Here is a 20225-nt window from a genome sequence, read left to right as displayed (position 1 = left end):
GGGATTTCTCTTGTTACACCAGCAACATTTTGAATTAAATTGAATCTGGCAAAACAAGAACATATACAGGTAAGCAGTTAAAGTTCATGTTTGATTGGCTTGAAGGTTAATTTCCTTGTGTTGTAAGGTGTTTCTTGGTTACTCAGCTGAACAACATTAAATTGTGCAAATATTGCACTGCCTTTTTACTTATTAAAGTTTCATCAGGTGGTAAGGAAAAATAGTTAGGTGGAAACATGAGCTGGCTCCCCACATTGCTTACTGCTTCTGTTTTATGAAGTGCAGAAAACAACCTTTAAACTTCTCTAGTTAATCTATTGTCGAATTTACTAATGAAAAATCCTTAAGTGATTGAGAGTTATTGTTGCCACGTCCTCACTAAAGTTGGCTATTATACATAGTCGCATGTTTACCGAATGAGAATTACTGACCTGCCTTGAATTCTTCCAAGGCAAATTGGAGTCCGTTGTCAGTGAATACGGGCTCTGGAATGCCATATCTCACAAAGTGAGCCTTCATTTTGTGAATTACTGACTTTTTCCTTATAGAAGGAAGAGCATCAACCCCTCAGGAATTTGACTAGTAATCCATTGTAATGAAGTATTGCCTTTCCTTGAAGATAAATAAATCTGCTCCCACTCTTTCCCATGGTCAGGTGGCCAGCTCATGTGGAAACAGAGTCTCTTTCTGCTGGCAGTAATCACACGGCTGGTGGCATCACACCCTCCTATCTCAAGGAGTGGAGTTGTGTATTCATTCCTGACCAGTAAACACCCTCTTGAGCCCATCTTATACAGTTCTCAGTGCCTAGGTGTGAGGCATATATTTTTTGCATGACATCCACACATAACAAACAGGGACAACAGTTCTCTGGGTTTGAAATATGATTCCATCCTGCACACTCAGCTCATCTTTAATTTGCAAATATGGTTCTGCTCCTATCGGTACTTGGCTTTTATCTTCTGGGTGGCCACCTAGCTAGGACTGCTCACTTGACGGCCTGTCCTTTTCCATAGCCTTGTTGATTTCCATCCCCCTCACTGCTGAAACCAGGAGACAGAGCTGTGTGTTAATGGATTCAGTGTCCTGATCCCCTTCCCACAGCTCACTCATGCTGGGTATACATGTCCTGCTCAGGGGGTCCACTAACACCAGTGATCATCCTGGACAGTCTGATCTCTACTTGGTAGCACTGGAGGCTCATCAGCCTCTGCTGCAATCCACTGGGAGCACAAAGAAGGTGCTTTGCCGTGGATTGTCTCTAGGGGTTTGTGGGCTGCAGAGCCGTCCCTTGGGTAGGGCAAATCGGGGCAACCACTCCAGGCCCCACACTTGGGGGGGGGGCCCTGGGCCAATGTGACTGGCCGACACAGTCGGTCCCGGAAGAGACGAATCCGTCATTTCTGTCACGGGTCCTGCATCTCCCTAGAGATGGCCTGGTGGGCTGATTGGGCTATTACCGGATGGCCATAGGTGTACTGATGGAATTGCTCCACTTCAGATACCATAGCCAGAAGCTCTCTTTCCTTTTGGGCATATCCCCATTCCATCTCTGACAGGATTGTGCTGGCATACGCAATTGGCTGCTCCTGCAAAACAGCTACACCCAGTCCTTTCTCAAGTGCATTACGCTGGCACGTCAGTAGCTCTCCTGGCTGGTAGTACATCAGAAAAGAGGCCTCTTTATCCAGGCTTATGTGCCAAAACACATTCCTCACAAGACTGTAAAGATTCTGGCTTTGGAAAGTTCTGGAAAGATGTCTGTGCAGATGTGTGATTTGCCTGATGACTTCTTTACCACTACCATGCTGTTTACCCAGGCTGTTCTGGCCTCTACAGATGCTGTGATACCCCTGCTCTGCAGGCTTTTGAGGTCCCTGCTGGGTTATGTAGTGTCACTGGAATTTTCCATAGTGCTAAGCAGACAGGCTCCATTGTGGGGTCTACTTCCAGTCACAGCTTTCCTTCAAGGCAACTGCTGCCTTTGAAAACATCCTCATCCACTTTTAAAATTGTCCGTGTTGTCCACGGAACTCCTCTTTTTGCTTCTCGCACAGCAGCTATAAAATTCTGACGCTACACTCTGATCAGATCCATGGCTTGTAAGTATGACTGTAGTCCTCAAAGAGGGGTCTGTGGTCCTTATTATCTGCCTCCGCAAACTTCAGTAGGTACCGTCTGTTATTTTTTGGGTTAGTGACTATGAGGTTCAATTTTCCCACAGGTGGCATTATGCTCTCCATTGTACATTATTAGATTGTGTCTGGTCTTTGTAATGTTTGAGTCCAAATTCATCCTGAGGAATCATAACTGTAGGAGGCCCCACTATCCAACTGAAATCACACAGGATATTTCTCTAACGTTGCATGCACGGAGCTTAGTATTGTCTCTTATTGCTTTCCTGTCCTGACAGCCTGAACCTGATAAGTTCTCAGACTCAAGGAGAGAGTCATGAGGTCATCACCGCTGTCTGATGTGCCAATCCCCCCTTGTACACATCTGACTGAGTCTTTCTGAGATCGTCCTCTGCACTCGCTGCTTAAATGGTTCAACTTGACACATTCCTGGCAATGCTATCATAGTGTGGGGGCACTTCTCCATTACCTGCTCATGCTGTCTTCCATAGTAAATGCTGTCGTAGGTCCAGGTAACTGCACCTGTATTTCCCCTCAGTTGTCCAGCAACGGCACCCACTCTAGGCTTCCAGTTCCCTGGTCATTGCCTCTCTCCCTTCTGACCGGGGTATTTGCAGGCTGACCAATTTCCTGCATTCATAGTGCTATTCCCAGCAAAAGACAGGCTGTCTAAGAGGGCTTCTTTTTGCCTTCTCTTCAGAGACCAATAACAGTGTAATTGCCCACAGGTATAAGTTACCACACAGTTCTTTTTAACAAAACACAATTAATTCTTGGGTGAAGCATTACAGAGAAAACATATAAAAACAATCAAAGAACCTACACGCATGTTAGTAAGCTTACCAGAAATCAACCCAACGCTAACATGGGCATTAGTAGGAGCAGTTCTTCAAAAACCCCACCCAGGGGTCTTCCTGTGGTTCCAAGTTCATCTCTCCTTTTGCTTAGACAAGAACACAGTTTTATGGGGCCTCAGAAGGCCAAAGTCCTTCCAAACTGTCCCTGATGATGGGGGTCTTCTGTGGACCAGAGGTCCTGTCCATTTGCTGGATCAAAAGAAGGCTATGAGCTATCTTAAACTCAGACTGTTAATTCAAAAGTCCTTTCTTTGTCTATTGGTCCCTAGAGAACACAATTTGGGTCTTTGCACTGTCCTCATGTAACAGGTGATGTAACAAAAGGTCCCCCCTCAGGGCAAAGCGCAAAGGCTGAATTCGTAGATGGGGGTTTGCAATCGCCTTCTGCCCAGGAATCTCACTTCCCATGTATTGTCCCTAAAGATCAGTCCTGTCTGCTACATTGCTCAACATAGCCTGAAGTTTGCAGTACTTCCCAGAGATTGCATTACTCCACTCTTCCTCCTAAAGAAGTTCCATACAGTCGCACAGTGGTACATAAACATTTGTAATACAATGGACTGCTAAAATACTTCAAATCTCATTAGATCAATGAGGCTTAATTTAGTTGATAAGGTTTATCCAGGAAATTGCTATCTGTCACAAATGCATCTCACTATGGGGTATGGATCCCTGGCTACCTGCTCTTTGTTGTTGTCTCACTGCATGTCCTCCTGGGGTATGATGTCTTCTTAGGCTTTCAGCCTTTCTCTTGAGGTTTCCACTCTACACTCCACCTCTAAACATTTGTCTAATGTGAGATCATCTTCCTGGAGCAGCTGCTCCCACAGGTAGTGATCCCAAGTACCACAGACTGTCCAGTCCTGAATCAGTGGGTCTGTCAAGTCCCAAAATTGCATGCAGCAGTTAGTGTGTTTAAGGCTGTAACATAGGGGTCTATCTCTTCCTTTTCAGATTGGTCTCTATTGAGAATCCTGTGTTGCTCCAGAGTTTCAGGTCTGTGAACAGCTTGAACTCCTCCTTTCCACTGGATCCATTGCTGGGCTAGGTTTGTGTCTGCAAAATCCAGGGCTCCAAGGGTTTTCACACTGAGTTCCATGGCTCACGTTGCCAGCTGCTGAACTGCAGAGAACTTCACAGCTCAGACATTACCACCGTGTTCCATTAGCAAAGAGTGAAGCTGAATGCAGGTGAGCTGAACAAGTGGAAGTTTATTAAACCCCATGCACACTGTGAATTGGTCTGTCTGTGTGGCTGACTTGTTACTACCCCATCTCCCTCTTTCCCTGTTTTCTGCTGTTCTGTCCCTCCAGGGAACTTGGGCCCTCTGACTCCAGTTCCACTGTTCATGAGACAGATTCCATTTAAATTCTGAGTTCATATCCTTGATCTGGAGCAGAGACAGTCTTTATTTTTCCAAATGCAGGGATGGAGAAAAGAATGAGTGCCTGAAAAAAATTCTGTTTATTTCAAACATAAAATACAAATATAGTGAATGGCATAAACAGATATTAAGAATGAAAGGTTCATATGTATATATAGAAAATGAGGAGTCTGCCAGATCAACAGAAGCTGTTAGATTTGTGAAAAGCTCATAGTGCTTTTCATTAAACTGAGGAGCAAGATTAAGCACAGAAGGAGGAACATAGCAATGTAGCTTGATAGGAAGTGGTCAGAAAGTAGCCCTTCACACTGTCCACAAAATAAATCCTCTACTTTCATTTTGAAAAGGTTCTCCAATTTAGGATGTATTTTGCAGAGACTGGTTGAAATCAATTTAGAGGCAATTGTGTGAATATGGCCTTGCATGCAAAATCTCTTGCTATTTTTCCTGAGCTAATGTTATCAGATTGGCATCCATTCAGGATGGAGAAAGCAGAAGGACCCATGGAATGTAATCTCATCCACCTCCAACCTGGGCTCAGCAAAAGGAAGTTCACATTCAGTTGTGGCGAGGAGGGAAATTAAATAAAGTAGCAGTAATTCTCATTAAAAATCTCCTGCATGCACTCCTTTAGAGTGAGTCTAGTGAAAACTGCAAAGCAGGAGCCTGTTCAGCTTTGCATTTGGCCCAGGGGTTTAGTGAAATGAGAGAGTGTGGAATGTGTTTACCGGATAATAGTTATTGTTAAGTAAGTGAACTCTGTTGCCTGGGGAGATTTCAGCAGTTGAGATTGCATTGGCAGTGGCAGCACTTCCTGGATAGTGTTTGCGTATGTGGGGGAAGATGCTGGTTTGCAACTGAAGATCTAGGGAGTGAATGTGATGAGGAGTGAAGAATGGTGGAGAAGGTGCCCACTCTCCCTATGGAAACAACTTTTCCTCAGACTGCTGCTGCAGGAGCAGCAGCCATAGCCTACTTCCTTCTCACTGCTACTTGTTGCTAGGATGATTGAGGAGGACTGGTCCTGGTATTGGAAACATGGTTTCTTTTTACAAGTGCATCCACGGTGACTCCAGGTTAGAGCATAATAGCAGTAGGTTCTGAGAATGATGTGGCCTGGCATGAAGTAAAACAGGACATGCTGCAGGTAGGGGGACAGTACTGGCATCTTCGATGAGCAGATACTAGAAATCAGCCTTCTCGTACTCTGTCTACTATTAGATGTCAGACTGGTATAGCTTTCTACAGAGCCACAAAGGGTCGTCTAATAATGATACTATTTAACTCTATGTATCCTCTAATCACCTTCTTTGTTTATAATAAGCAATGTTTGGACTATTCCTGCATTGTGCAGACATTTACTTAGACTGTTTTCACCTTCATACTGTAGGAATTCCTGAGTAATCTGGTAAAGTGTGTCCACTTCTCTGCTATGGCACGCACTTTTCCTCTTTATTTTGCAGTTTGCACTTTTCAATAAATTCCTGGCAAAACAACAGCAAGTAGCCCTGGGAGACAACTGTGCAATGCAGGAAGGTGTTGCGTGTGATTACAGTGAAATGTGAAAAGGTTTTGTTGTTGTTAGTTCCTAATAGAGTTTAACAAAATCACTGATTGGCTCACACGTTATGTAGCAGGAAGCAAATAGTCAATGCAACATGGAAGGGCTCAGAATTGATGAAAATGTGCAGAACATTATGAATAATGGGCTGGGTTCAAACCTGCTGTATACAGGTGCAATTCCTGTGACTTTATTGGCTAATTTGGTCTATTGAACTTTAATAGCAGCTAAAACTCACTAAGGGCCTGATCCTGTGCAGTACAAAGCACTTCCTGCAAAGTGCCAAGCAGTGTAAACTCCCAATGATCTCAACATTTCAGAGGATCAAGCTCTAAACCATCTTAATTGATGTAGCCACTTGCAGTACTGTATATACAATACTGTGCAATTCTGCAGGGTATCCTCTGGTTCCAAGAGCGTTTTATTCTTTTTTTCACCTAGAAAGTATGTGTGTGTATGTGTACAATATGGTATATTCCTGGTTTCAAAGTTAAAGGGAAGAGCAATGTATGCTGTCTTGTGTGTTCTTTAATGAAGCCATTGAGATGCAATAACAATTTGACTTTCCACTCATTCTGCATAATAATAGGTCTTTAAACAATCGCTTTTGTAAAATAGTTTCAGAAATGTTAAATTCAAGAATAATTCCAGTTGCTGACTGTGGAGTTTAGATGTAATTCTTCTGTAATTAAACCAAGACATGCTACGTTCTTTCTTTACTGCTTTAAAGGATAGTTGCAATAAGTTTACTATACTTTCCTGAAACTCAGCTCTCAGTCATCTTAGCATGCTGATGTATGAAAAGGCTGCACTGTTTGTAGAACAAGTTTCTTAGCTAAAATACTGTTCATGTACATTAGATACTATTTTAATGCCATTTTAAAAGCAAAATATATGGTTCATTTCTTTCAGCAAAGAAGGCTGATGCACACCTGAAAAATGTGTAATTATTTCTCTAACTGTAGCATAGCAATATTCTGACTTTCTGGGGTCTTGAAACTTTATACAAAGTAGCCCTGCCCTCATCCTTCAGTGTTTGCTCCAAGAAAGGAAAAGAGACGCTATCCTGTTATCGTATCAGATAGCCATACAGCTCGTTATGTTTTCTACTATATAAAATAAAAATAGGGTTGCCAATTCCGACTGAAGCTATTCCAGGAGATTTTTTTTCCAACATGACATAATGTCATTATTTGAAAATATCCTATTAAAATCTCCTGGGTTGCTTTCGACAGTCATCTGGAGATGGATGCCAATTCTGGGAGACTCCAGGCCAATCCTGGAGGCTTGGCAACCCTAAATAAAAATGAAAAAACTTTTATTAAATCAGCAACTTTGTAAAAAGAAAATTTTATAATGTAGCAGGTGGAGGGATTATGTCATGAGTATAGTGCATTTTCTGTTTATTTTGCTATGCCTCGTAAACTCTCTCTTTGGTGTGCTTTCATTTGCATCTTGTTTGGAGGAGGTAGAAGCTAACTCTGTCCCTTGAACAAGGTATGACCTTTTACAAGACATGTTCTGTTCTAACCATAAATTATTGAGCTCAATAGCTTTCAGTTACATGGTAGGAAAGAAGAATTTCCTCCATTGCAGGAATCACTAGGTGCAATTCTATGGGCTGTGTTATAGGTCAGACTACACAATCATAGTGGTCCTTTCTGACCTCAGCTGTATGACTCTATATATTCTTTGTTACAGTGTGCTCTTTTTTTGTTCAATTTACTTTTTAATAGGTGGCTCTGGAAGAATGTTTATAAAGGGTTTCTCTCCTTTCCTTTTGAACTCACAGCAAAAAGAATGGTCTTTGTCATGGTTTGAAAATATGAGGGAGAAGTAGCAGATTCCCCTTCCACTCCCCTTCGAAATTTGTTGTGTTTGTAATAGAGAATGGAATGAGCTGCTGACTGCTGCTGTAGCATTAGGTTTTCTGAGGATTCTACACAGAGAGTCTGCACATTCTTTGGAAATAAATAATTACAAATGTACTAGGGATGAGAGTTCAGGTTGTCTAGTGACTGAGGCAAAATGTACACAGTCAAATCAAAATAAAAGAATTAAACAAAGAAGCCATGTCCAGCATATCTGACGAAGAACTCTCATAAGAAAATGGAGGAGGCAGTGGGTGCGTGGTGTTGCTATTTTTCTGTCTTGATCTGTGGTGGCTGAAACACTGGTCATGACAAATATTAAAATGTTAGCATAAGTCCTTGTAAGAGATGCATATGAAGCCAGGTGTATTCCACGTCCCTCATCTGCTTTTTCACAGGGCCCTTCTGATATTATTTTTGAGGTCTTTAGGCACTACCACAATATCAGCAGGGATCCTTGCTTGGGTTCCTTGAACAGAAGGCCCAGGTCCCAGACTAGGGGTGGGAAGAAGATGGGGAACTTCTGACTCACTTCACAAGAGCCTAAAAATGGGGCATTTTTCTTAATATTGTAAAGTATAGTGAGGGGTGTGCAAAAGAGTTTTATCGCTGGCAGGTGTGGGCTAGGGGGGCTTTATCTTTAGCAGGTACAGGAAAGTTTATCAACAGGAGGGCTGACGCACTGATGTTTGTCATTAGGAAGGGGTTGGTTTGGAATTGCTTGTCACTAGGGAAGTTGAAGAAGGCTTTGGCAGCTAGGAAGGGAAGGTCAGTTTGAAGGCACTTGTCACTAGTAGAAGGTTTCAGCAGGAGGAAATATGGAGTTGGGGTGTGCTTTTCACTAGAGGATATTCACTTGACATACTTCCATTTTTCTGATTTCCCCTCCCCCTCAAGTGACCTTCCAGCCTCCTCCCAACACTCCATGATCCTCCCTGTTTTCAGAGATAAACTTGGGGGTTTAGCCGGTTGTTCTGGAAGTGAAGAATAGTTATATGCTTTTTTGAACGTGATGTGCTCCAAATCCCGGCCTCGTGGGACTGGAGTCATGACACCACAGTAAGTCTGGCATGCCAGAAGACCTGGGCCGTGGGACTTCACCACTGTCCAGGGGCCCGTGAAGGTTCTGTTGCTTCCCCTGCTGCTGCTAGGGAAGCTCTACTGGCTTCCTGGGCTTGCTCCCTCCCAGGAGTTCCCACTTTTACCTTCCTACCCATCTATGACGGGGAAGGGACTGCAGGGGGCTTAATGTCAGGTCTAGGTCTGTGGAAAAGGATAGAGAACCCCTCAGTTGTATGCTGAAACTCCTGCTCTGGGTGCTACTGCTTCTGCTCTGCTGCAGGTGAAATGTTTTATGGATTGGTGACCTTGCTTCATTCCTAACATTCCTGCTTTTACCTTCCCTGAGTCATATGACTGGGGTAGGGGACTGTGAGGAGCGTGGCCCATGCATCCATCATGTCAGGATTAGATCTATGGAGAGGAATAAAGAGACCCTCAGTTGGGTTCTTATCCCCTGGATCTGATGTGGCTTCTGTGGCTGTAGCTACTTGTAGCTAGGGACTCCTGGCTGTTTGGCTTCCTCCATACCCCAAGAGTGCCTGCATTTGCCTACCCTAAGCCCACATTAACACACGACTGTAATCTAAAGGTACAAGTTTTAGTACATTTCACAGTATTTTGAGGGTTAAGGGCCAGATCCTCTGCCCACTGAAGTTATTTTTAATAATGCTTTTTTAACTATTATTTATATTGAAGTTTTTCACTAGCAGTAAAATGTTATTTTGTCTAATTGTAAAATATCTGAATATATCAACTGTTGGGAAGGGAGGGAAATTAACAGCTCTCACATTGCCACATTATCTCTTGTATTCTCTCTTCCTTCACCTTTTCTCCCTGAGTCTAATTCTTACATCTTAGCTCATTTAATTTGTAAAAAGGGGTATGGAAAGGATGAAAGATGGACCAAGAGAGGAAGAAACCATCTCCTCTGGGAAAAGTCTGGTACTGAAAAAGTCAATATTGTAACATATTGCAATTTATCAGGTGATATTTTAGGCCCATAATCTTTTACAATAAATTGATTAACTGAATAGCTGGAGCATTCCATTGTGGAAAAAGTGCAACATAAAATGTTTAAAAATGTTCAAGAAACACAGCTGTCAGTGGTGTGATCAATCTTTCCCTAACTAAAACAGGATCTTACAGAGAACAGCTTAGGTAGTACGTGGTATTCCTGATGGATATGTATGGATTCTGGCTGAGTCTTCGATCCATGGTATGATTTCACTTACTGATAGATTTAACCAAATTCTTAGAGAAACAGGAAACTAGAAAACTAAGGCATCCATCTGTGCAGCACAAAACTTAGGATTAGGGCTTAACCAGACAATTAAGATACATAAGCACCACATGAGCCTCCTTTGGGGAGGCTACGGAGCATCAGAAGCTCCCTTGACTTGCGGGGGCTACTGGCGCCCAGACCCTGGCCCGGTCCTCCTGATGTCCCGCCTTCGCTCAGCCTCTTCCCCAGAGGCTCTGCCCTCACTCCACTGCCAGAGGCAGCTATACGCTGTGCCGCGGGGCTCCTCACTGTACCTCCCAAAGTTCAGTCCTCAATGCCCCCCAGGGCTCCTTACTGTCCCCTCCAACCTCCCTGTGGGCTCCTTACCTCCTCCCACCCCCTTGGCTATTTACTGCCACCCCAACCCCACCCCCCGGCCTCCTTACGGCCCCCCTGGGCATCTTACTGCCCTAATCCCCTGGGGCTCCTTACTGCTCCCTGTCCAGGGATCATTGCTGCCCCACCCCCACCCCCAAACCTCCCAGGGTTCAGTCCTGTCCTTTCCCCCTGATCACACCCCATGAGGCACTGGGAGGGAAAGGGGAGAGGCCCGTGCTGCAGCCAAAGGAGGCAGGGCAGCTTGGGGATGCGGCTGCCCGGGGAGCTTGGGGATGCGGCTGCCCAGGGAGCTTGGATTAAGCTGGACTCTGGAGCTAGCCCTCAGGAGGCAGGAGGTCCACCTCACCTGGCCAAGTGCCCCAATACCGACAGCCCAGAGTTGGAGCGGCGCGCTGGGAGTAGGTGGGTGGGGCCTCAGAGTGGGGGCGGAGCACAGGTGGGACCACCGTTCGGGCACCAGTGGGCCTAAATGTTTTGCAGAATTGAGACCTTAGGACCAGATTTTCAAAACTGCTCTCTAAGTAACTTGTCCAAAGTCCCATAGAGCGGTGGTTTTCAAACTTTTTTTCTGGTGACCCAGTTGAAGTAAATTGTTGATGCCCATGACACAAGGGAGCTGAGGATGAGGGGGTTGGGGTAAGGGGTTGTTCAGGATTGGGGAAGAGGGCTGAGGTGTTGGAGTGAGGGCTGTGGGGCCAAGGATGAGATGTTTGGGGTGCAGGAGGGAGCTCTGGATTTGGTGGGCTCAGGGCTGGGGCAGGGGGTTGGCGTTGAAGTGCAGGAGGGAGTCAGGGCTCTAGGCTGGGGGTGCAGGCTCTGGGGTGGGGCTAGGGATGTAGGGTTTGGAGTGCAGGAAGGAGCTCTGGGTAGGGGGAGGCTCAGGGCTGGGGCAGAGGATTGGGGCACGGGGTTGAGGCGCAGGCTTACCTCAGGCAGCTCCGGGTCAGTAGTGCAGCAGTGGTGCTAAAGCAGGCTTCCTGCCTGTCCTGGCACTGCAGACTGCACTGCGCCTCGGAACTGGCCAGCAGCAGGTCCGGCTCCAAGGCAGAGATGCGCAAGTGGCTCCGTGCGGCTCTTGCCCGTAGGCATTGCCCCCCCCCCCAGCTCCCATTGGCCAGGAACCAGCCAATAAGATTGTGGAGCCGATGCTTGGGGTGGGAGCAGCACGCGGAGCCCTGTGTTCCCCCCGCCAAGGAGCTGGACCTGCTGCTGGCCGCTTCCAGGGTGCAGCGCTGTGTCAGAACAGGTAGGGACTAGCCTGCCTTAGCTGGGCAGCACCACTGACGGGACTTTTAACGGCCCAGTCGGCGGTGCTGACCAGAGCTGCCGTGACCCCACTGCCTTACATTCCACGACCCAGTACTGGGTCGCAACCCACAGTTTGAAAACCACTGCCATAGAGAGTCAGTGACTGAAAGAGAATAGATTCCAGGAGTCCTGACTCTCTGCTGGACTGTACTCACCAGACAAAATTACATGCCACCCAACAGCTAATCCATAGTTTTCATTTTCAATCCATCCATTTGTTTGTGACTCCTGTTTTGCAGTTCAGCAGGAAAATGCAAATGCTCATTTATCTAAATAAATAGGCAAACAAATCCTTATTTAATAATGCCAACCTAAAACTCCTTCCCCAGTACGAGTGAGACTGAATGGCACAAATTTCTTTGTGACATGTAATCATCAAGAAACGGACACACCTTGTTGTCCTAGTCACATAGTATGTGTTCATAACATAATTTTTTGAGAAACTACTGACCTTCTGCTCCACTGAGCATTGTGTTTGTTCATACAGATGAATGTAGATGGTTGTGATAGGTCTGTAACAGCTAAATCAAATGCCGGCGCTGAATCCAAACTGCAGATGATTATCATCTGAACATTCCCACGCCTTGGTGAAATCCAAATCAAAGCCTTGCTAAATTTTATGGCGTTGGCATGCAGTGTTCAGATTTGGTTCATTAGTGTGCAGGCATCATAGGGACCGCTATAAGTTAAAATAGTGAGATTTACTTCTAAAGCAGGGGTGTAAATGATATTGTGTATCTGCCCCAGATTTGCAATGCTCCCTTTTTAGTACAGAATGATTTTTATGAAAATTGACAAGTAGTACTATTTATTTCCTTACGAGTTTTTATAAACGTTCTAAGTGACCCTTTCTGACATTTTTTGGTGAGTCTAATTTTTTTTTTCTGATCACTCTAGGAGATAAATTCGTAATGTTTGAGCTTTGACGATTAGCTCACTTGTAGACTGGAAAATGCTACTTTAAATTTGCCAATCTGAAACTTTTAAACATCTTTGTCATAAACATATCTATGTATGAGAGTATTTGTTACCAAACTGGTTTATCATCCAAAATTTTAGTAACAAAATGACTTCCAAATATTCAGATAATGAGTGGTCTATACTCTATAGCAGTGTTTCCTAAACAGAGGTCACCACTTGTTCAGGGAAAGCCCCTGGTAGGCTGGGCCAGTTTGTTTACCTGCCCCGTCCGCAAGTCTGGCCGATCGTGGCTCCCACTGGCCGTGGTTCGCTGCTGCAGGCCAATGGGGGGTGCTGGAAGCGGCGCGGGCCGAGGGACTTACTGGCCGCTGCTTCCAGCAGCCCCCATTGGCCTGCAGCAGCGAACCATGGCCAGTGGGAGCCGCGATCGGCCGGACTTGCGGATGGGGCAGGTAAACAAACCGGCCCAGCCCACCGAGGGCTTTCCCTACACAAGCAGCGTCCCAAGTTTGGGAAACACTGCTGTATAGGATATTTAGGCTCTGTAATGTGGCTGATCTTCAGCTCGTGTAAATCAAAGTGAATGGAGCTATGTCAGTTTGCACCAGCTGAGGATCTGAGCCTTAATGTCTGTATTTTATACAGGGACTGCAGGATCCAAAGAGCTCACACTGTCTATTGATACTACCAAGTATAAATAGAGTCTGGAGTTAGGATATGGAGGCACTCATTTGGGTCTATACCTGTCCTTAGCGTTATAATATCACAAGGTGAGGCTGAGGTTTTTCTGGCACCCCAGAGCTGGAGAGCTATAACATGAATAATTGATTAGATACCATACACATTAATCTGTCACAAGCCATTGGGTATTTTCATCTGTGTGTGTGTGTATATGTATGTTTGTGGGGGTGGTGCCAGTGATTGAACCATGCTATGTATATCGGTATAGTTCAATATATATAGGCTAGCCTCTGCTGTATGGTTTAGTCACTGGCACCGCCCGCACATATACTCAAGCCAAAACCCAGAAACCTAATAAATGCCACTCAAGGTCAACAGCTGGTGATGTCAGCAGGGCTCTGCAGGTACTGAAGGTGGCACCCTGTGCTGCTGCCTTTCCTAGACCACTCCCTGAGAGGAGGCCCCAGTATCCAACATGCTTAACATCAGTTAAAATGTTCTCTGCCTCCTAGGGAGAGCTGGGCCTTGCATAGGCTGCACCTGGGAGTGGGAAAGCTCCTGTCTCGGTTCATTGGGAGTAGACATGGTGTGGGAATCCTCTGTGGGACTGGGCATCAGGAGGGACTTCTCTGGCTGATTCCCCCTGTCTCCAGCTGCTCCATCACTGCTGCTGACTGCCTGCTGAGGAGATTTGGGGAGGTTCCGGTCCCATGTGCTCAGGGTTGGCCATGCTGCTTCCTCATAGTTCTGTCTCTTTCCTCTTCCTCCACCCCTGCCCCATGTGAAGAGGCAGATAGGCTCTTTGGACAAGACCCCTGGCCTTGCTGCTTCACTGCATTCCTTAATCAGGCAAATTATTGCACTTGCTGACTAACCTGAGGCACTCCCTTCCCTCATTTGCATGTGTTGAGCCCACTGTCTCCTCACTGTTTACCTTTATTGATGATTAATTATGCTAAATAATGACAATTTAAAAAAAAATCTGAGATTATTCTGGAAGGTTTTATTTTCAATGAATTTTGCTGTCCTGGTTGATGTAGAATGTAGATCCTGAATATGGCAGGAGAAGCATTCATGTTATTCTGTGACAGCGCATGACGTCAGACGCATGGCTACCCCTCTGATACTTTCTGAAGAGATGGTTCACACACTATGGAAAGTTTGGGACCTCGTTTTCTGTCAGCTGAAGCCAGTGACAGAACTCTCATAGAATGAAATGAGAGCAGGATTGGAGGTTGTCTTACGAAGTTGCAACATCCTATGGAATTCATTCCAATATTACCTAAAGCACTTTGCCCTATGACTTATTTTTATCGTTCTGGGTGTATATACTTAGGTGTGTCAGTTTAAAATCGTCATATGATTATTGTAAACTAACTTTTCTTTGAAATTAATAAACACCCTTTTTTCCCCCTTATATTAGTGACTATCACATGAGTTCCACAAGGATAATGGATACTAAATTGCGAGAGGCTGAAGGATGTGGTGAGGACAATTCAGGTAGAGTGCCTTCTTTCCATGTGTTTATGAAAGGTATTCATTTACTGTTAAGAATTCTTGAGTTTCAGTCGGGGCGGCTCTAGGTATTTTGCAGCCCCAAGCATGGCAGGCAGGCTGCCTTCGGCGACTTCCCTGCGAGAGGTCCCCGGTCCCACGGATTCGGCAGCAGCCTGCAGGAGGTCCGCCAAAGCCGCAGGACCAGCGGACCCTCCGTAGGCATGCTGCCGAAGGCAACCTGCCTGCTGGCCTCACGGCAACCGGCAGCGTGTCCCCTATGGCTTGCCGCCCCAGGCACGCGCTTGGTGTGATGGTACCTGGAGCCACCCCTGATTTTAGTACCATTTGGGCTTCTCATAGAAGTGATTCTATTTATTTAGGGAATGCGCTCACATGCGCTCTCTGGTATATAATTTTGGGACATTTTCAAATGCTTAAATTAAAACACTTTCTTAGAGTGAAATTCAGATGTTGTGTAAGTGGCATAATTCTTCTCACTTCAGTGGACTTGCAGCATGTCTGATATTTGGCCCTTTATCTCTGGTGACTTTGTTAAAATCTCTGCTGTTCAAAATGTGTGCCCATTCTGTATTAGTTTGCATGATGTCCCTGCAAGACACTACCGCGAGTGTTTGGGTTTTTGTTGTTGTTGGATTGCTTTGGGTAAAACGCTAATTTTTATCATGAAAAAATTGCATTTATCCCTATTTAAGCTCCTGCCCCTCTGAGCAGCACAGCAGCACATTTCAAGATTTATTGCTTGATTCCTATTTTAATATTCTGAGAACCAAGGAGTTACATAATTACCATTTAAAATATTTTGGATTTGTTATAAAACTGATATTATTAAAAGCATTAGCCTCCTGACACTGCATTTTCCACCTAAATGTGACATTTTTGCATTTAAATTAGTTTTGCCATTTGGAAACAAGACTGTCCAGCTCTTAACTGTTTAGTTTGCTAAATTACAACACTGAGTTTCCAAACTGTAATTTCATCTCTGCATCCCAGTCAGTTAACACAGTGGTTTTTCTTCATGGTCTAATTCTATTAAATCTTATCTGAAAAGGAAGGTAAAAACAGTATTAGAAAAGATCCTATTTACTGTATTATAGGTTATTTCTAACGTGCCATAGGCATCACAATGCATTGCGCCAGCTAATAATAATAATTAATAATAATACCATGCAATCAATTTAGACTTGAGAGACCTTTTAATACAAAAACAAAACAAACAAACAAACAAACAAAAACCCCATAGGGGGCCAGGTTGCTTCTTCCAATAAAAACTTCTTATGAAGAAATCCAATGGAATTTCATAGAAAATTATGACTTTTTTTCTTAGAATTTTAAAACTGTCATATGGACTTTCCTTAATATTTCTTTATTTAGGAAAGAAAAAGTCAAAGTTCAAATCTTTCAAAAAGTTCTTTGGGAAAAGGAAAAGGAAAGAAACCTTACCATCTTCAGGAAGCATCGCTCTGAAACCATGCCAGTCAGCTAGTGATGTCACAGTCCCAGAGTCTATGCACATTGACTATGATTCTGAAGATGAACTTGAGTAAGTCCTACTTTTATTCACAAACACGGAATTGCTTTTCCAAAAGACAGAATGATGTTTATGGATTAAATATCCAAGTGCTTACCTCCAATTATTACTGAGAGAGCCATATTCTCAGGCACCTCACTTTCTTTAGGAAAACACTGATTGTAATGGGGAAATTGCAAGTAAATGTGATTAAGGTGCAACACTTACTAATATCTCATCTGAGGAGAAATAAACTTAATTATAAAGTTTTCAAAAGTGCCTAAGTCCTATTTTCAAAACTGACTCTCAGGAATTTAGGTACCTCAATCTCATTGAAAGTCAATGGAATTTCAGCTCCTATGGAACAGATTTACAAGGGTATTTGTGTTCTTCAGTATAGAGATAGGCACCTAGTGGAATTTTCAAGTGTGTCTAAACAGGTTAGGCATCTAAATGCCATTGAAACTAATGAGAGCTAGGTGCCTAATATGCCTAAGCACTTTTGAAAATCTCACTAGAGCTCCTTTCTGCATCTTTAGGAAGGTAAATGTTTTTGAAAATCTGACCCAAAGTCCATTTTGAAAATGGGACGTAGACTCCTAAATCACTTAGGCCCTTTTGAAAAATTTTCCCTAATGAGGCATATGGTATAAAATTAAAACATTTGATTTAATAGACAGACAGAGGGAAAGGCCTATTATTCATTGCAATGCACTGCCTTGAGTAGGGCTGGCTGCTCAGAAAGTAAGTTTTTGTTCTAATGGACAGTGTTTCCTCATGAACAAGATTCTGGTTATTCCAGAGATTACATAGCAGAGGAAAAGAGATGCTGTTTTTGCAAGTGTGGATTGGTGCTGAAGATCAAACCTTCCAAAACATACTGTCCATTAAGGTGACATTAGACAGTATTGCCACTAGGCAGCGCCACACAACCAAATAATCTTTTAATAAAATAATTCTCGTTTCGTAGTATTGGCAGTAGTAACATTACTCCTGCTTGGTCTTTAATGTGAAGGCCTGGGTGTTACCCCAGAGCATCTAAACTGGCAGCAGACTTGTTGCATTCTTGCTCAACAAGAATCCTTAAGAACAGTAATGGTCAGACCTTCCCTACCTGCTCTGTAACTCAGCCTTATCATGTTGCAACGTGTGTATAGCCCTGTGACCTTGTTCATATGCCCTGTTTTTGTTACATTGTTGTTTTTTATTCTTTTTTGTACAAAAACAAAAGCAATAAAATATGCTAAAAGAAAGGAAAATGGATTCTTTCTCACACAATTTTTTGGGACATTTGTAAACCTCCAGCGCCCATCTAGAAGGTTTACATGTCCAGAACGAAGATGGAGCAATTAGAAAATAAGGATACATGTGCTCATACAACATTGCTTCTCCAGTTGTTGTTTTAGTCTTGTAAAATATAGGTGTGTTGCCGGCACAAAGTCCCCGAGGCCAAGCAACAGCGGTTCATTGCCCAGTGTACTTCGCGCTAATAAACACACCAGGGTGGAGAAGCAAACAAAGTTTGAGATCTCAAAGCGGTGCAAGGAGACTGATGCCTCAAATCAAGCACACCTAAAACAAGCAGGTTCTTCTTTTTAGACCCAAGTTGTTTACTGCAAAACCTGCTGACTAGCTCATCCCCTGTTCCCCCTCCCTCCTCCTTCCAGCTGCAGCATCTTTTCTTCCTCAGTCTTTTGTCTTTCCCCTTCCTCCTCCCCTCTCCGCTGCTGAGACATGTATTCTGTATCTAACAGTGGCCTTGAGTTCACTTTAGCCTAGCTTCAGTGTATTACAGCAGAGAACTGGCTGTTACAACAGAAGACTAACTGCTAACACTACATTTTGCAGCTATTAGTACATTAGGTTACACTAGGTTACACAAAGTGTTTAACATGGAGGAACAATGGTTCATTGAGGCCTGAGCAGAAGGGCTTCATCCGCACTCGTGATCTTCCACCTTCCCAAGTTACCTAGGGTTATGCCTAGTGACACCAAGAGGTGCATAAAGGAGCTGTAACGCCCTTGACTGGCACTTCCTTAGCAAATTGCTATAGATTTCTCTCTGACCTTGGCTGCATTACAGAGATCACGTTTTCACTTAGACAAACTGTTCTTGTTGTGTCTTTAATGTATGGGGCACATGCAGCAGGATTTCCTTCCTTCTGCAGCTCGAATACAGATAATCTCTTTCCACCTGTTGTTTTATCTAATATATTTATAGCTACCACTGCAAGGAAAATTTCACTCTTTGTTCATGTTTGTGTTCCCTTATGTCCCTCTGGCTGTATCTCAGTTTCGGGGCTACACAATTTTGTTCTGATTTTTTTATTTACTGGTAGTAGTGTTTTTTTTATAATCTCCAAGATTCCAATGCCATAGAGAAACTAATAGCTGTGAGAGTCCCAAAATGTCACATTAAGATTTGCTATATTCTTTTGTTTGGTTTATTTAAAAAGAAAGAGGGGGAAAGAAGCAAATCAGCACGCACACATTTTAGATCTCTAGGCACTGTGGTAGTACAAATGAATAACAACACCATCAGTTAAACAGAGGCAGATACACAAATGCCAGTATTTTGGATATTATTGGCGGGGTTACCAGTCAGGGGCAGCTCCAGGCCCCAGCACGCCAAGCAGGTGCTTCGGGCGGCATGCCACGGGGGGGCACTCTGCCAGTCGCCTAGAGGGCGGCGGGCAGGCAGCCTTTGGCGGCATGTCTACAGAGGGTCCACTGGTCCCGTGGCTTCAATGGAGCCGCGGGACCAGCGGACCCTCCGCAGGCACACCTGCGGGAGGTCCCCCGGAGCCACGGAACCGGCGATTGGCAGAGCGCCCCCCGCGGCATGCCGCCATGCTCAGGTGGCGAAATGTCTAGAGCTGCCCCTGCAGCCAGTGCTATTGCCCTGCCATGCAATGAAACTTACCAGGACAGAGCCTTACCTGTGAGACCCAGGGAACTGCCCTGCGGTTCTCTGGAAGAAACAAGGCATTTGATTCACCCTTGCAACTTTTGTAGAAGCAGTTACTTGCTACTGCCCTCAAAAATCAGAAGTAAAATGCGACTATTAAGGGCCCCTACATTAAGAGAGAAGAATTCTCACATCTCCTCTACAAGCCCACAAGCAGTGTCCATGAAAACTGTAGTTCACAAGTTCCACTGAGACTAGCAGCATTGCATTCATAGGTTCCAGTATTGCAATTGGTTCTGCACAGGTGAGTCTATCCTAGCAGATCCTAGGGGATCCATGGGAGTCTAGAAACATGTCCTATATAGCCAGTGTGGCAGCCCTCCCCTCCCCAACTCTACTGGTTGTGTCACCAGGATTCCCCTCTTTTCTCTCCTGCCCCCAGGGCCGGCGCTTCCATTGAGGCAAACTAGGCAATCTCCTAGGGCACCAGGATTTTCAGGGGGCGGCATTTTGCTGGGGGTGGGGGGTGCACGGCAGGCGGCTCCGGTGGACCTGCTGCAGTCATGCCTGCAGAGGATCCGTTGGTCCGCGGCTCCAGTGGAGCTGCCGCAGGCATGCCTGTGGATGGTTCGCTAGTCCTGCGCGGCTCCGGTGGACCTTCTGCAGGCACGGCTGTGGCAGCTCCACTGAAGCCATGGGAGCGGCGAAATGGCCGTGCACCTAGGGTGCGAAAAACTCTGGCGCCGGTCCTGCCTGCCCTCCATGCCATGGCTTTCCCCAGAAGGAAACAGATCAATGAAGATGTTAGTACAGGCTGGAGGAGGGGCAATCTGTACATGGAGAACCTTATCAGGACTCAGGAGTGTAAAAGGGAATAAGCAGTGCACATAG

General features: G+C 44.8%; 1 protein-coding gene across 3 annotated transcripts in view; it reads left to right on the top strand.

The window, feature by feature from the left end:
• Positions 1 to 7371: 7371 nt before the first annotated feature.
• Positions 7372 to 20225, top strand: part of CRACDL (CRACD like) — a 64276-nt gene continuing 51422 nt past the window's right edge. For 2 of the 3 annotated variants that reach the window (XM_032785022.2, XM_032785021.2), the window contains exons 1-3: positions 7372 to 7434; positions 14825 to 14901; positions 16291 to 16459. In XM_032785022.2, the coding sequence (XP_032640913.1) occupies positions 14835 to 14901; positions 16291 to 16459 (236 nt within the window). In that variant the 5' untranslated portion in view covers positions 7372 to 7434; positions 14825 to 14834. Of the gene's footprint in view, positions 7435 to 14818; positions 14902 to 16290; positions 16460 to 20225 lie in introns of those variants that run through there. The other variant, XM_075062363.1, reaches the window with a different exon arrangement.

This window comes from Chelonoidis abingdonii, chromosome 1 (assembly GCF_003597395.2).
Source record: "Chelonoidis abingdonii isolate Lonesome George chromosome 1, CheloAbing_2.0, whole genome shotgun sequence".
Lineage (NCBI taxonomy): Eukaryota > Metazoa > Chordata > Testudines > Testudinidae > Chelonoidis > Chelonoidis abingdonii.
Note: the sequence above shows the minus strand (reverse complement) of the source record. Positions and strands in the feature narration are given on the sequence as shown.